This window comes from Hyperoodon ampullatus, assembly GCF_949752795.1.
Source record: "Hyperoodon ampullatus genome assembly, chromosome: 3".
Lineage (NCBI taxonomy): Eukaryota > Metazoa > Chordata > Mammalia > Artiodactyla > Ziphiidae > Hyperoodon > Hyperoodon ampullatus.
The window spans coordinates 138,350,727-138,368,437 of record NC_136916.1 but is presented as its reverse complement, the minus strand read 5'-3'; the positions used below and the strand labels follow the sequence as shown (position 1 = coordinate 138,368,437).

Below are 17,711 nucleotides of genomic sequence, written 5' to 3'. Positions count from 1 at the left end.
ATTAGGTGTACTGACAATCATATTCCCATGTATGACAGAAGAGTACTAATACATTTTTTTATTTCTTTACTTCCTTTTATTAAGAACACTTTTTAGGTTTTTTTGGCATTTTACATTCAGTGTCCATTGGCTCCTTCTGAGAGTATCCGTGAAGGTTCAGTAAATTTTGCGGTGAACAAGTAAAAAAGGGCTGGTGTGGGTACCAATGCCAAAAGGGGTAAATCTTGCTCGAGTTTATCCACTCTGGAAATGGAGATTATTCCATAGGCATGAAGTAACCAGTGGCTGAAGAGAACAATGAGTCTTTTCTTTCTGACCAGAAGATCATAGCAGTTCTACATAATTTTATAAAAGAAAGAAAAGAGAAATACAGATTATTGGGCTGAATTGGCTAGATAATTTATTACATTTTACTTTAAAACATATTATTGTCACACAAAATCATAACCTCAGAATCACAGGGACCTAAGAAATCACCCAGTCTTGCTACTACACTTCACAGATGAGGAAACTGAGGCTTCCTACATTCAGCACTCAGCGGCAGCACCAAGACAGGAGCCCACATCTCTAGGTTCTGGTCTACATCACCATTCGACCCTGGAAACACTACAGCTTCTTCTGAAAGATCTGAACTGGAAGGGGAACGCCACATTATGTGCCTTGTTCCTGCCCTGATCCACAGCAGCTGAGTCTACCAGTGGGAAGGAGGAGGTACATACACCCAACTTCCTTAACTCCAGCATTCCTAGAGTCTGCTGCCTGGATACTTAGAAGGGAGCAGAAATGACATGTGACTACTCTGATTTCCCTTTTATCTTTAATACTGCTCTACAATATACAGAAATTGGAAGGACCAAATTATTATAAAAGTAATATCTAAATGTGCTAATGAACACACTAAAATGTAATTTGCAACTGGTTACTTAACAAGTTTCCCTCATTAAATGGCTCATCAGCTCACCTAGAGCTTGACTGTCTTTTCCTGACTTGAATCCCTATTTCTGATTCATGTATAGAGTGCTAATTGAAGTACATGAATGTTTTATATATGGGGGATTCCCAGCAGCAGAGAAACAAATATGATTCAAGTTAATTGAACTTTCCATAGTAACTATGGATAATAAACAAAAATTCAAAAATTTCGTTTTATTTAAATATCCAATCATTACCCCCCCATTTCCCTAGAGTTGATAAAAGTGCCAAAACTAATTTGTTTATCTTTAATCATACTGCAAAGTTGATTAAAGATTACCAAGGAGAAATGGGAGTAGAATATAAATGGAAGCATCTGAAAAATCACCATAAAAGTACTGTCTAGTTCCTCTACTGCTAGTCTACCTAAAATTCACTATGATTTCTAGGTGGTTTGTTCCCCCTCTCATTCTTTCACTAATGTAATAGAAACAGGAGCTTCAAGAGCAACCACTCCAAAATAGTTAACAACTTTCTCTGGGGTGAACTTTTTTATGTTAAGAATTATACGAGAGCACATATCAACTGTAGTGGGCGGTTGAAAACAGTGCATAGGCACTAGATTAGCAAGGATAGGACGGAAGAGTACTAAGACATGTTACACTTTTATTCCTTTAGAGTTTACTCTCTAAGAGTTCTAACAGTGGCCTTCCACTGAAATATTAAAAAGTTAGAGGCACAAAAAGGATCTCAAGATAGGAACAGCATCGGAACTAATGTGAGTGTTAATGATATTTCCAAATCACCAAAGTATTACAGATATTATAGGGCAAAAGTAGACATCCGTAATCAAGAAAATAAAATTAGGGACAAAACATAGAAGGGTATGGAATGTATACTGTAATTATTGATGACTGTTAGTGTTCACTGCAAAAAAAAAAAAAAAAAAAAGCCTAGAATTAGTTCTATATAAAATAAAGCATTTTTATGTTTCCTTCAAAATAGTGTTAATAAGGTTCAACATTTCAATAATTATACATTTTCTATGTGGATAAATGATGTGAAATGAATTTTTTCTCTAACATGCCAGAGTTAAGCCTGACTACTTCACTAATTTCCCAAGCAAATATTGTCTAGTATACAACTTTTCATGAACTAGTGAGCCAAAAGCTACTGAGTGGCATCGTTTAGCCAAGGATTACTAAAACAATCAGTTGTAACATATCATATCATATGCACTATTCTCCTATTCAGTTGTCAAGTCTATTAAAAAAAAAGTCTTTAACAAAGGAAAAAAGATGTCCTACCTCTATTTCGGAAGCCGACATGTACACAGCCAGAGTAACCAAAGATAATACTAATATAATGTATGGGAAGGCATAGTCTGAAAGACAAACATTGGTATTATGCTGAAAATTATTTTCTGAATAAACCATCAAAAAATTCAAACAGTATAATTCTTTCCACAGACAAAAACCTTCTCAACCAGTCTTGGGAGAGAGTGAAGCCCTAATGCTCTAAGGCAGGGGTCAGCAAACTTTTTCTGTAAAGGGCCAGATAGTGAATACTTTTGGCTTCGTGGGCCATGCAGTTTATGTCTCAGTCACCTAAGTCCGAAGTTGTAGTGGGAAAGCAGCCAGATCATATAGAAAATGGATGTGTCTGTGTTCCAGTAAAACTTACTTTATAAGTTTGTAAGTTATAACTTATATATAAGTTATTCAGACAATAAAATTCAAATTTTATATAATGGTCACATGTCAAGAAATACTACTCTTCTTTTGATTTTTTTTCCCCACCAGTTAAAAAATGTAAAACTATCGGGCTTCCCTGGTGGCGCAGTGGTTGAGAATCTGCCTGCTAATGCAGGGGACACGGGTTCGAGCCCTGGTCTGGGAAGATCCCACATGCTGCGGAGCAACTAGGCCCATGAGCCACAACTACTGAGCCTGCGCGTCTGGAGCCTGTGCTCCGCAACAAGAGAGGCCGCGATAGTGAGAGGCCCGCGCACCGCGATGAAGAGTGGCCCCCGCTTGCTGCAACTAGAGAAAGCCCTTGCAGAGAAACGAAGACCCAACACAGCCAAAAATAAATCAATAAATTAATTAATTAAAAAAAAAAAATGTAAAACTATCATTGGCCCAGCTTTGAAGACCCCTGCCTGAAGGCTTCCACTGAGGTAAAGAATCAACTTCTCTCCTATGCATCTGGCATGATACTAGTTATGTATCAAACTTGGGAGAATTGGGAAAATAATTACTCAGTTTTCTGTGTTTTGTGGTCCAGATGGGGAACTTCAGTTGAGAAAGGCTATATATAAGAGTAATTTGGCTTTAATTAAAAGGTCATATAACAATAACCTCAAAGGCTAAATGGATCATTCAGTGCTCTTAATGTCAAATTTCTAGACAGTTCTACTTCAAATACAGTACAGTAAAATAATACTTTAAGTGAAAATTTTTCTTAAAAGTACCACCTCTTAAAATGTTCTAAATTTATAGCTCACTAAAACAAATGGACAAATTGAGAAAGATACCTTGAATTATTTTTTATACAATTATTTTAAAACAATTAACTTCAGTTACTAAAACTATTAATCATTCTACAATACAATGCGGTGGAATCCATCGGGAACATTTTCAAATGTTAATTAAGGATATGGCAGCCAGAATCTCTGAATTATCTATGCAGGCCTGATTCCAATTACTAAATAACTGACAATGATTAGGTCCTAACCAGCCATTCAAAAGAATCCCAATTAACTTACAAATAGCTAAACAATGTTGCTAATGATAGTAAGAACTGGTAGAGAAAGAACTGGTAGTAAAAAGGAGAAAGAGGAAATTTCCAACAAGCCCCAAACTTGTGGGGAGTAGAGGGAGGTTCTGGGCTCAGAGCAGGATTTAGAGTGGTTCTTGCTCTAGGGTCTAAAACAATGTAATATTTTGAGCAACTAGGTCTGGGGGTAGTGCCTGGAAATCTTCATTTTAGTTCTGCTGGTGGTTCAGAGGAAGATCACACTTAAAAACTGGCTTTAATAATACTTCCAAGCAAGTACAAGTTTGTCACTGACATCTTCCTAATTACCCCAGTGTCTCTCTCCCTAGACCCTGGTATCTTGAGCTACCAGAAGCCTCTTGGTGCTCTACTTTGCTCAGACTTGCTATATTCCCTTGTCACGGACTAAATGTTTGTGACCCCACCCCCCCAAATTCTTATGTTGAAATCCTAACCCCCAATATGATGCTGTTAATAGGTGGAGGGGCCTTTGGGGTGGATTAGGTCATGAGGGTGGAGCCCTCATGAATGGGATTCGTGCCCTTATAAAAGAGACCTCAAAGACCTCTTCCCTCTTCTGCTACGTGAGGACACTGAAAGAAGGCAGCCATCAATGAACCAAGAAACGAGTCCTCACCAGACTCCAAATCTGCTGGTGCCTTTTTTCAACACCATAAAATTATGAGTTGGTATGATACCCTCTGTGACTAATCTCAGCAGATTGCACAAGTTTATACTTAGTGCAAATAAACAATAACTCCTTGATCCTCCTATGAATGTGCTTTGAGTGGAGGCTTGTTAACCAAATGATCCAAAGACTTTCAGTGTGGGAAAAGGCATTTTCCATATAGGCAGCTACAACATGGGAAGCAACGCTGTCTGGCAGTCTCCTTAGGTTAACTTTCCAAACCTTTCCATGCTTTCCACAGCTTTTCCCTTTTCCCCATTTCACAACCAAGAGGTTCTATACAATAGAACCAGTGGCAGTCTAGGACACAGGGATCTGAGGGCTGGTAATTCTTAAATCTTCAAGCCTAGTCAGCTCTCCCAAGCTTGTCTAGGATAAATGACTACCTGTGCTCTTTTGAATATTCCATGAATACCTAAAACTGAATTCACTTCTCACCAACCTATTTGCTTATTCTAACATTCATTATTCATACATTCACTAGTTACTAAGTCAGAAAGCTCCTTTATCGTATTCTCCTCCCATTTCCTCAACCCCTATATTTAATTAGTTACCTAGCTTAGTTAACTCTGTCTTTGAAATAGTTCTTCTTTCCCAATGTTTCTCTGCTTTAGGTCAGACAGTCAGGCCCAGCTTATGGCTGTCATCTCTTAACTGATCCCCCAGGTTCTCTTCCCTGCCAATCCATCTTCCACACTGCTACCAAGTTATCTTTCTAAAATGCAAATCTAGTCATGTTACTCTTCCTCCTGAAATCCTTTTAAGAGCAGGTCTCTAGTCCCTAGAGCAAGAATAGCAACCTCAAACGCCTACAGAGGTCATCCAGGAGAATGAAGTGGGCCAAATCTAAGAAGATAGGAAATGGTAGGAGCTAGGAAAAACTATAGATTTTCAAACACTATGCAAGCCAAAAGAAACAATACATCTGTAAAACCAGAATATGAGGGATAACAGACCCCTGACTAGTCTCCAATTTCTTCTTCCCGTGGCCTTATCCTCAGCTCCACCCTCCTAACTTTGAATCAAATTCATTACTAAGCTACATTACTTGCACAGTGATGCCATCTTGCCCAGTTCCTTCAGGCCAGAAGCTTGCCCTCTGCACCCAGGCAGGCTCCATATAAAGATGGTATCCAACATCCTTGCAGTGTTCAACGTCACACATTCAAAAAGTCCCTCACTATGTTCTCTCAGCTACTTATAGCTTTCCTAGTAGTATATGAGCTCTTTAACACCAACTTTCTCTCATTCTTCTTTCGAGTCACAGATCAGTCTAAATGTTGCTGAATAAATGAATGGATATATTAAAAAAATATATATTGAGGATTTTTTACTTTATCTAAAAGTCTTTCATAAAGGAATTTAGAAAACTAGACTTAATGGTAAACAGTATATATTATCATGAGTAATTTCCATCTATTATATGTAAAAACCATCTATTATATCAAGAGTAATTTCCATCTATTATATTATACTCAGAGAAAATACTGTTTATCACATATAGTAAATATATTTCATTGACTTTACCCAACAAACTTACATAAAAGGCCTCCACCAACTGCCTGAAGCACGGTTAAAATTGGGAAGAAGTAAAGTGCAGCATAAATACTTTTAAATCGATCAGATTTCCCTAACCCACAGGCAATCTTCTTTACCAGAAGAGGTCGGAGCAGCATCATTAATACCAAGCAGAATGCATAATAGATAAATACAATGGTGTATCTGGAAAATAAAATAAAAAATTATAACATCAAAAATGTTTTAAAATGTATTTTTATCATTGATCATTTTAAAATCAAAGATCCTGAAAAAGGTTTAAAAAGTCTATCCATCGAATATTCAGATTGGTGGAGGGTTCACCAAAAAGGCTCTCATAATACCACTGCAAAGTGTATGCTGAGTCCTTTCCGGTAGACAGTTTGGAAATGTGTATCCAAAATCCTAAAATTTTTATATCCTTTAATTCAAAAATTTTACTTGTAGAAATTTATCAAAGGGAAACAATTGGGTATACACAAAAACCTGATGAACAAGCATTTTTATTGAATCACACAATAAAGAAAACTCAGGAAGAAAATAAATATTCAACAATAGGAAGTTGGTTAAATTTTAGAGTACATTTATGCTGGAATACTATGCAGACGTTAAAAATCCAGTTATGAAAGAAATGTTAACAACAAAAGCAACTGTGCCTCATACATTAAGTGACAAGAGCAGGCTACAAAATGGCATGTGCATAGAATAACCTTAATATTTTTTAAAAAAGAATAAAAAAATAAAAATAAAATAAAAAGTGCAGCTGGAAAGACATTTTTAGCAGTGATCATCTTAAGAAATGGAATTACAGATTATTTTATTCGGGGTATGCCTTTTCTGTTTTCCAAATATCCTATAATGTAATTTTTACAATCAGAAAAAAGTTGCAAAAAGATCTCTGTATCAGCAGACTATAGTTTCTAGCTCCTTATTCTGAATAATTACATTTCTATGCACATAGTTCTAACTTCCTTTTCATGAGGATTTTCAAATTATTTTTTACCATCTTATATGCAAACCCTCTCCCTTGCAAGGGAGAGTCAAGGGAAGCACGGGAGTTGTTTCAAATAACTGACCACATGCCTCTTCTCCACACAGCTTAATGATACCGGGTCGCTGTGCTCTCATGATGATTTTAGGTCCAGCCCTGTACCATACTGCATTATTTCAAGCCTCACTTCTTGGATGATGAGTTTTGTCTTCTTAGGCTACCTCTTACCAATATCAAAACAAAGTAAAATCTGTCTATTCCTTCAGCTTGTAGTTCCTTAAGAGCTCCAAAAAGACTATTAGTTTAATCAGAAGGAAACCATCATGTGCTACCTGTCCTAAAGAACTAGGAAACTAGCTTTTGGAAGCAGATACCCGTGTCCTGCCCCTGCTCTCCACCAGAAGACCTCATCCTCTACCTCCGCCCCCCCATCCATGCCCCTCATATGCACATAGGATAAATCTGACAAGCTAAAGCTAAGTTTTGTTACAACAGTAATTACTGCTCATTGTCAATAACTCAAAGTTTTAGTAAACATTACCTTTTGCAGTAAGTTTCTAATGATAGAAGCTTGCATGTTTTTCCATATCTTATCTAATTAATTTCCCCTCAAAACTATAACTATCAGTAAAAGTATTCGGATATTTTTCAATTTGTAAGGAATTTATATATACCAATGGAGAAGATATCCTCCACTAGTCAATGTAATAGTGTTCCAAGGTTTCTGTTAATATTGCACCATTACTTTTTGTTGACTTACAAAAGATAAAAATCATTATGACTTTGGTAAGTCCTACAGCTTTCAGAAATGTTTAGCCCCAGTCTAGCCATATATGTAAGTTTAAATGGTTATGTAAAGTAACATGTATGAATTCAAATGCTGGTATTATAAAATCTTCTCATACTTTTAATAAAACATTGTTTTGTATAATTAATAAAACAAGGCAGACAGTCCATTCCACAGTGACTATTGGTAAAGCTGCTAAGAAAAAAAAAATACCTACTTAATTCAAAGATGGTGAACAGATGGAAAATGTCCTAATCAATGAAGTTGTGTGATGAGTCTGACTGAGTGCTGTGACAAGGCTCTGAGGCTACACCCAACTCAGCAGGACAAGTGCTGTAATAAATTAGAAGTGGCTGTTATGACTGCAGAATGAGGGCTGCAAGTACCTATTTGCCATCGCCGTTCTCATATTTTTTGACTCTCCTACTACAGGATTTACAGATATTATAAAAAACACTATAGATGTGAATAGCAGTAAATGAGTCTGATTTTCTTTTAAATAAGATGGTTATACATCTTATTTAAATATAATATCTGATTCAGTAATTAACTTCTCTATATAGGACCAGGTTAAGTTCTGCAAGTCCCCAGGACAATATGTGACAAGAGAATAATCAAAGCTGAGGGTTATAGCTCTATGAAATCAACAAAGAAGATAGTATCAGTCTTTTAGATACAATTTATATATATAAATATGTCTGGTTGTCTCTGTATATATATAAATAATTTGCAGGACTTAAAAGGTAGGCAGGTGGAAAATATTTTTAGAGCTCTGTATCTGGATCTCATTTTTTGTTTTGTGTTGCTTTTTTTTTCTACTTTTTTTTTTGGATGTTGTTTTTTGCAAAGTATCTTTTTACATATGTGCATGTTTGTTTTTGACACTTAGTACTATTAAGAATTGCACAAAAAGTACTATTTTGTTGAGCATATTACATAATGGTAACTTGCTACAACTATGAGAATACAAATACCAGACAATTCTATTATACATTTACTGAGAAAAACACATCAGAATGAACACTAATTCACAGAAATTCTAAAAATGTAGGCCAGGGTAGTATTATACAGACTCTTATGAATTTGATATTTTTAAAAAAAAACAAAAACAAAAAAGAAAGAACATTAAGCCAAGCACTCTAATAATAATGCCAGCTACTTATAAGTGCTTCCTGTATGTAAGGCATTTATTTAAGTCACCTTATAAGGTATCATTATTCCCATTTTTACCAACAGGAAAGCCGAGGATAAGAGGCTCTTAACATGTTCAAGTTAACAGCTGACAGACCTGGGATTCAAACTCAAGCCTGTTTTTAGCTCCAAAGCCTATACTACTTCCTGTACGTCAGATATTGCTTCTCCGTTGTATAAGAAAAAGGTTTTCCTTATAATTCCCTTAAGAAAAAGATAAAGCTTATTTTAGAAGTGCTCAGACATACTTCAACATCAACACAAAAATACTTTCACTTCTATTATACTAAGATGTATTTCTATTTCCTCTTCTCAGACTATGTATCACTTAAAAGAAGAAAATCATTTCTGTATATCTCCCCCAGTGCCTAGGAGCCATTTCACAAGGCTCAATCTGCTTAAATGAATGAAATCTATAATCATCATTTTTAAAAAAATGATCTTACATCTAAATAAATACTTACAGTGGGTAGACAGCTTCATGAGTACAGTGCACTGTGGTAACATAATCTGGACTTGGATTGTAAAGCATGGTGTACCAATCAGAAAGCATCAATACTCGACATGAACGGATATAAAGCACACCGACTGGATCGCTCACAAGTAAGGTGATGATAGCTGCCATAGTGCATTCAAATAACGCAGTGATGTGTTGGAAAAGGGCACTGGAACTAGTAAAACAAAGGAAGCACAATCACCAGAAAATTCTCAGCATGTTAAGTGGCTTTTAATAAAACCTGTGTATGCTTCAAAATATGTATTCTAAAAAAGTTTTGACTGATAAATCCTGAAACAAAAAAATCTTTTAAATAGGTAAGTAAAGCCAAGCACATATGAAAACTACTTGAGAAGGATTTAACCTTGTTTACTAAAAAGGGATAAATACTCATCCCAGATAATACTGTGCCAATATTGTCTAAATGTGTAGAAGAGCAGATATTAGATCTACCTTTATCTTCAGTATCTCGCCAAATTATTAAAAATGTCTTAAAGTTATCTATGCATCATTTTAAATTATCTTAAACATTAAAAGTACATAAAAGATTATATGTAATACATATTAGTTATAAAATATAATAAACATTGTAAGCTCACCACCTAACCCAATAACTAAAACATTAACAACTTATATCTACCTGTTCCTCCCCATTCCTGTCTCTCCCCTAGAAATAACCATTATACTAAATGTTCTTTATCAGTTTTTCTAAACAGTTTTTATTCCAACTGTATTTATACTTGAAAACCACTATTTAGTTTTGCTTATTTTTCAACATGATAAAGTGAGGTAAGCTTTCTGAGATTTTTCTTTCCACTCAAAATTACATTTCCAAGATTCATTCATGGTTTTGCTTATATCTGAAGTTCAGTCGTTTTCACTGCTGTATAATATTCCATTGTGTGATCTTTCCATTATTTATCCATTCTGCTTTGTTAGTAAAATGTGTTGCAAATGTCTTCCTCTCAGTTTGTGGGTTGAATTTTCATTTTCTTTGTGATGTCTTTTTATGAATAGATGCTCTAAATTTTAATATAGTTGCCATTATCAATTTTTAAATTTCTGGTTAGCAGATTCTCACTCTAAGAAAAATATTATCCTATATTTTCTTCTAAAAGTTTTAAGATTTTGCTTTTCATGTTTCAATCTTTAACTCAGAAGAGATTTCTGTATCTAAGTTAGGATATAACTTTAGCTTTTCCCATTTGGATATCCAACTGTCCCAGCAGCAGCATTTTCTTGAATAGTTGCTCTGTTTGCCCCACTAAGCTGCCATGCCACTTCTGCCATATAAAGTCTCCTATATAACCAGCCTGTTTCTAGGTTCTCTATTTTGTTCCTGGGGTCCATTTATCTATCCCTGAGACAACAGAAGATGACAATAATTCTTGATATTACATACATTCTTTTACTTTTTCAGTGGTGTTGCTCATTCTTGGGCCTTTGAACTTCCATATAAATTAGAGAATTAGCTTGTCAAGTTCCACAGTATAAATCCAATGTAGCTTAGCTACCTTGGTCTTGGCTACCTCACAGTACTGTGATTCTGTAAATGAAATATAGGGAGGTAATTGATTTTATATACTTAGCTTACAGCCAGCCTCTTCACTAAACTCTCATTATTTATGATTGCTTCTCTACAGATGCTTTTGAGTTTTCTATTTGAACAATGTTTCAGTTACCTATCACTGCACAGCAAACTACCCTAAAACTCAATGGCTCGAAACAACCACCAGTGATTATTTCTCACTGTTCTGTGGTTTGACTGGGCTCATCTGAAAGAATGAAAAACAAATTCACAGAATTGCTTCCTAGGAAGCAAAACACATCCCAAGCAGAATAAATAAAAAGAAATTCACATTATAATTAAGCTGCAGAATACCAAAGATAAAAGAGCAGCTGGTCAGCAGCCCCCATGTGCTAACAGCTGACAGCCGGCACCTACTCCAGCATATGAGTTACTCATTTTGAACACCACAGCCCAGTCCAGCCTCTAGATGGGTGCATCCCAACTCAACATCACGTGGAACAGAAAGGACTACCCAGTTGCTATCGGCAGTTAACCTCTGGCTACCCTCCCAACCCTACTGCCTGGTTTGTCACTCTGGCCCCAGCTCAGGGTGGGTTTGCTTGTTTTCTGAAAAAGAAGAGTTCTCGGAGATCCCCCCTTATTCCTGTGAGACCAGCAATGTCTTAAACAGTATGTCTCTTCCAGACTTTAGTTATTTCATGCAGGAGGGTGACCTGGAGCTCCTAATTAGCCCATGGTGTTGGAAGCAGAACTCCTGTGCCATTTTACACAGATGAAGACACGAAATATGTAAGTAAACATGTACACTTTCGTATTATATAATCCAATCTTTTGCTTCCTTACAGAATTCATATTTTTAGAGGCAAAATCCCAACCTCATTATTTCTTGCCATGACTTTAGCAACCTTCTTACTGGCTTCCTCTTCTCATCATGCTCCCTTTCAATCCATCTGCAGTCAACTACGTAATCTTTACAAAATGGAATCTGCTTTTAAAACTCCCCTTATTAAACTACTTCAGTGGATCCCATCTGCCTTTCAGGAAAAATACTTCCTACCAGCCTTATCTCCCACACCTCCTGCCCTTACGAAATTACTTTGTTTCCTCACTGCTCCATTCATCCCAGCATGCTTCATGCTCCACCTCAAAACACGTCACCTATCTGGCAAATGGTGTATCCTTCAAGATCAGCTCTGGGGTTGTCCCCAGGTCTTAGGAGTATTTCCTAAGACTCCCCCAGCCCCAAACCTCTTTATATCTTGGTCTCATTTAGTCCCTATTTCTCATAGCACCCTCAGCTCTCATTTCTTGGTTATGCTGTGCTCTTTCTTGGGTCTAGACTTTTGCACATCTTTTTCTTATTGTCTGACTCTTTCTTCAATTCCTCTCTCAAAAACTACTCGTTTTTCAAAGTTCAACTTAAAGTGAGTTTTTTCTCCTGTGACACCACCCGATTTTGAGAGGACAGAATTGACTTCTTCCCTCTTTAAGCTAGCCTTAAACCTCTGTACACACCTCTCCTATAGACCCTCACATACACTGTGATGGTTTGTCTACCTCATCCACTGGACTGTGAGCATCCACATTTTCATCATCTCTGAATCCCGCAACCTAGCACAGCACCTGGCACATTGCAAACATCCCTAAAGATTGTTGCATGAATACATTTGGAAAGCTATAAATTACATAAAAACAAATTAGAGAAGAAGCACAGCTTCTGGCTTCATTACATAAAAACATGCAATTTCTGCCTATCTCTGCCCTGGCCTCAAAGAAAAACAAATTTAATACTAAACTTTGGGGAAAGCAAGCAGGCCAGAAAGGGAAGTTTTGATTAGTGTCTAGCCCATGCATTCTCAATGGGCACTAGCACTCCCAAGGGGACAAGAGTATAAAATAATATTACACTTTTTATATATAAAGCACATGTATACATACACTATATAAACCAATAAACAATATATCTGTGATATTAAAATTTTATGGGGTAGGTGGAATTGGGGGAAAAAAGGTATCTAAAAAGCTTCTTTAAGGAGGAAAGAATGAAAAAAATGTCGAGAAACATATGAGTCTAGCCTCAGACAGCTAGGCCCCTGCTTCCTTGATTTTAAGTGCAATGTCTCAGGAAAATGCAAGAGATAGTCCTTGCCTTCCTTGCTACCAATTTCCTAGGCAAAGCATAGATATGCAATCTCCTTTTTAAACCCACCTCCTTTCCTGCCTAAGCACTAATCACACCTCTGCTTTACCCCCAAACCAAGGCTCTACCCTCTGCTCTAAAATTCTCTCTCAAAACATATCTGATGTTTTAGTTCAAATGCATTTGGTGAGGTATATCCATTAAGCCCACCTCTTCTCCACTCTAGGCTGAGAAGTTCCAAATGAGCAATTATTCTATTTTAGCTCTGTTAATCACATCTCTTTTCTAGCCCTCATCTCTCATCATTCTATAACAGAAATTAAAAGCAGGATGAAAGCTGCTTTAAAACAATTTTTTTAATAAGAGTCTTCTGAAAAAATAATGAATGCTCTTCCAATGTAAATAGTCACTGTGGACTTATTAGGTAGATCCAGAAAAGTACTGGTTCTACTTCCACCTGACCTTCTCTTCACTTCCGTTCCTACCACTGGCCATCACTATTTCTTGGACAACAGCTTTCTAATATGTCTCACCACTAATCTGCCCTCCACAGAAGTTATCTTCCTAAAACATACATCCAAGATGCTGTTTCTCTAAACCAAAACCTTCACCAATAAATCATTCACTCGGCAAATACTAAGTGAGTATCTACCATGTGCCAGCGGCTGTGCTGGTCTCTGGAGATTTCATAGAGAACAACAGCGATGGCCACTGCCCTCATGGAGCCTATGGTCAGGGGTGGGAAATAACATTGAATGAGGAGACAAACATAACTACAAATTGTGTTGACTGCTAAATACAAAGCAACAACAACAACAAAATGAGAGTGTTATTAAAAGAGAAAAATAACGGGGACAGACCTACATTAGATTGGGTCAGGGGAGGCCTCTCCGAGTAGGTGTAATTTAACCTGACATCTGAAGGAAGAAAAGGCATCTAGGTAAAAAGTTGCAGGGAGAAGAGAGTATTTCAGGTAGAGAAGAGTTTGGGGAAACGGACAGGACTTAAAGCAGGAAAGATGCTGAGATGTCAAAAGCAGGAAAGATGCTGAGATGTCAGAGGAACCAACAGCCAGGATGGCTGAAATGTACTACAGTAGAATCTGGTTCCTCATTCCCAGTGGGATACGGTTCACATCATCACCAAGAACTTTCACATTCTGGCCACAACCCCCTTTCCCACCTTCCTTTTTATTACCTTTCTCTCATATGCAATCCACACTTTGAACACCCAACTACTTCCATTCCCACCCACAAGAGATCACGTTTCATACCTCCCCGCCAGTGTTCACGCTGTTGCCTCTGCCTAAAATGTTCCTTTTTTGAAGTGTTTCGGGTGCCACCAGGCACAATTTATCTCTTCCATTCTTTGTGATTCCAGAGCATTTTGTTTATAAAGCTTTTATATACTTTTTGGTTATATACTTTTAAGACTGATTTGTATTATAATTAGTTATGTATCTATTTGTCTTCTCTACAAGAGTATGACTATAAACCACATCAGTTATGTTTGTATCTCCTTCCCTGATCTTTTCAACATAAAACGCAATGCTCAGTAAATTTTTTGGATTTGTTTTAGTATGAGTTTTCATAATTAGGTTGCAGCTATAACATTTTAACTACATTATACTAGATTACTAGTATTAAGTTGCAAAGTATTTGTTTTAGAACAATAAACAGTTTGTAATCATAACCAAGTCTTTGTAGAAAACCAATGAAGATAATTAAGAAATAAAAATATAAATAAAATACTCCCTCAGCATCACTCAGAGTAAAACAGACAAAGGATATTTCCCTTAATATTTACTGAGGCATGCCCTAGCATTAAGTTTCCTTGCCACGGTCAAAAGTAATCAGAAGATAAAGGAAAAACAGGTTTGCCACTTTTACAAAAACAGAAGTATAATTACTTGATAAGGTCTTCTAAATGATAGCTATTCCAACATCAGTCCACCCAGATACATTCATAGAAAGTGCTAACCTCTTTTTCCCTGAGTACCATTCAATGAAGAACCAATGTAAAACAAGAGGAAGCATAGCCATAAATCCAAGATAGAGCCAATCATAAAGTTCTGGAGACTCTGTGCAAGGCTGACAATACTTCTGTGCATTTGTTCTCTGTCCTCTTGGACACACCTATGATATATAAGAACAGTATTTTATGTACGGATATTATCCTAGAACATTAACACCCCCAAAAAATCATTCACTAAGACATCACATTTCAGTTTAAACATCTGTTTACATGTGCATCTTTTAAAAATAAAAGAGAAAGCATAAGTAAAATAAAAAGCAATCTACATTGTATTTGCTATACCTGTATAAGGTTATTAAAGGACTCTTTATTAAGTTACTAAAATAGTTGACTAATATTACATGAAAAACCTAGTTATTAACACCATATAAAAATTGCAGAGAAATGCTCTGGAGTTGTAATGCTAAATTATTGTCCAAATCACTTTTCTATATTAATAAAAAGTAATTCGAAATTATTATAAAACTATCAAATTAAAAAACTTAATAACTGTGACCGTCAAGATGTATTATAGATATATAATCAATATGACAACACAAATAAGGATTTTATTAATGCCTCCATATTCTTTTACAAGTTGAATACATTGAAGAAAAAAGTTATTCTACATGTGACAATATTTCAGAAGCAAAAAGATTTTACAAATGAAATAACATACAAATGTTAAGACTTACCCCACATTCTCCATATATTTCAGTTGAGCCATTTTTAAATAACAGGGTCTTCCCACAATACAGTCCAAGGCATGCTGGTTGAATATCGACAGCTTTTTAAAAACAAATGCCAGTATAGTAACATCTTTTGTGATTATAAAAAATAAGGTAATAGGAGCTGAAACATTTGGCAGAAATATCTCAACACACTTTCAATTAAAAAATATGTATTAGACAAAAGTCTTGATGCATTTATTTAAAGTTTTCCTTTTACACTGTGACACTACTGAAGGTTACATGGAACCTTATTGCTAATACTGTTCCTTAAGATTAAGGTCCTCAACCAGCAGATCGGACTTCATGCCCACAACTCAAAGCCTAACCTGGTACGTCTCCAGTGGCTCCAACCAGCCATCATTCCCTTTGATTAGATGGTCTAGACTTTTGAATTTCCTTTTTTTTTTTTTTAACTAGAGGACTAAGAGAGGATGGATACTTTTTATTTTGCCCAGTCAGGACATTAAGTGCGAGCATACACACGAAATCTATTATCACCTTCCTTCACGACAGAACACCCTTTAATACCAGAAAAGCAGAAAGGACATAAGTTCAGAATAAAGGGAAGGCCTTTAAAGTAAATACATTCACCTTACAAGAAGCTTGTAAATTATCCTAACTTTGGTCATTTTTGTAGAGGACAAGTGAAGATTTCATCAAGGCTGTCACTGGGCCTCTGACCAAGACTTAGGAACCACTGCATTAGAATCAACCCTCTGATCTCAAGGCTTGGACAACATAAAAAGCAGCTCTTTTTAACCAAAAAACTCAGGGCCTACAGATTGTCTTTGACCTCATCTACAGGGAGAAACTATCGAACGAGTTTTTTTCATCAGTGACATCTGATTCCCTTCAATCACTGATTCATTCCTTCAGTAAACATGCATTAAGTGTCTGATTCCATTGGTGAAGGGCCCCTTAAGATCCACGGAGGAACATGACAGAGTCCCTACCCTCAAAGAACCTACAGCCTAGTGTGGAATAAATCCAAAACAACTGTGGCCAAATGTGAATTAACTTGGGAAATTATGCATTTTATGGCTATTCTTGAACAATCATTTCCCAAATTCTTCATGAATTCACAATCTAGAGACTGCCTGATCCACAATACTCTTTCTTCTTTCAAATTCAAGTAGAGTTTTTTCTTTCTCCTTGTGCTTAAGAGAAAAATAGAAATGGCGCTGACTAAAATGCCTCAAGTTTAATATTTTCACTTTTATCAAATTTCTGACTTTTTAAAAAACCCATGGGCTTCTTTACCTTACTTGGCACTTATTTTTAAACCAGTTGTAATCACAATGCTCTAAACTAATAGACGGAAACGAGTTGTTTCAGATTTTTTGAGAAGGCAGAAGGTAAAGAATTGGAAACCTTCTATACCGGTTTTGCATCTAGCAGATGCATAATAAATACATTTGAGTGTAAATAATCTAAAATTTCTCAAAATCCAAGGCCTGAAAACCGGTATGATAAACTGAACGCAACAGCTTACCGTCGACCAAAAAAACCCTAGCTCCCACTGTACGCTCACTTTCCCCTTTGATTTCCTTTAGTAAAGGAGGTCTAGATTTTTTACTTTTTGCAACCGTCATGCCCCTTTGTGAAGGGCCCCCCAAACTCAACGTTTGATGCTGAAGCAGGACACAACAGTTAAGCAGCAATTAGCTTCTGCTTCCTTTCCTGTTTTCCTGCACTTACGCCCGCGCTTTAAATTGTAAAGTCAACTCTCAGGAATGTTAAACAAAGGGACCGAAACAAAGGGACTGAGGTGACATTTTGAACAAACAACAAAGGCCTGGCCTTTTCCCCCAGTACGCAGCCGGCGTCCCCTCTGCAGTCGGTCTCCCCGCTGCAGCTTGTCTGGAGCAGAGACTATCCCTATCCCACCTCGACCCGGCCAAGAGCTGCTGGGAGCAA

At 36.6% G+C, this 17,711-nt stretch overlaps 1 protein-coding gene across 1 annotated transcript; it reads right to left on the bottom strand.

Annotated features, from left to right (window-relative positions):
• Positions 1 to 67: 67 nt before the first annotated feature.
• JKAMP (JNK1/MAPK8 associated membrane protein) lies at positions 68 to 15,816 on the bottom strand. Its single transcript, XM_079700877.1, has 6 exons — positions 15,759 to 15,816; positions 15,031 to 15,185; positions 9,348 to 9,554; positions 5,919 to 6,100; positions 2,220 to 2,296; positions 68 to 335 (listed from the first exon to the last, which is right to left on the bottom strand). The coding sequence occupies exons 2-6, from the start codon at positions 15,090 to 15,092 to the stop codon at positions 117 to 119; spliced, it is 747 nt and encodes a 248-aa protein (XP_079557003.1). The 5' UTR covers positions 15,093 to 15,185; positions 15,759 to 15,816; the 3' UTR covers positions 68 to 116.
• Positions 15,817 to 17,711: the final 1,895 nt, after the last annotated feature.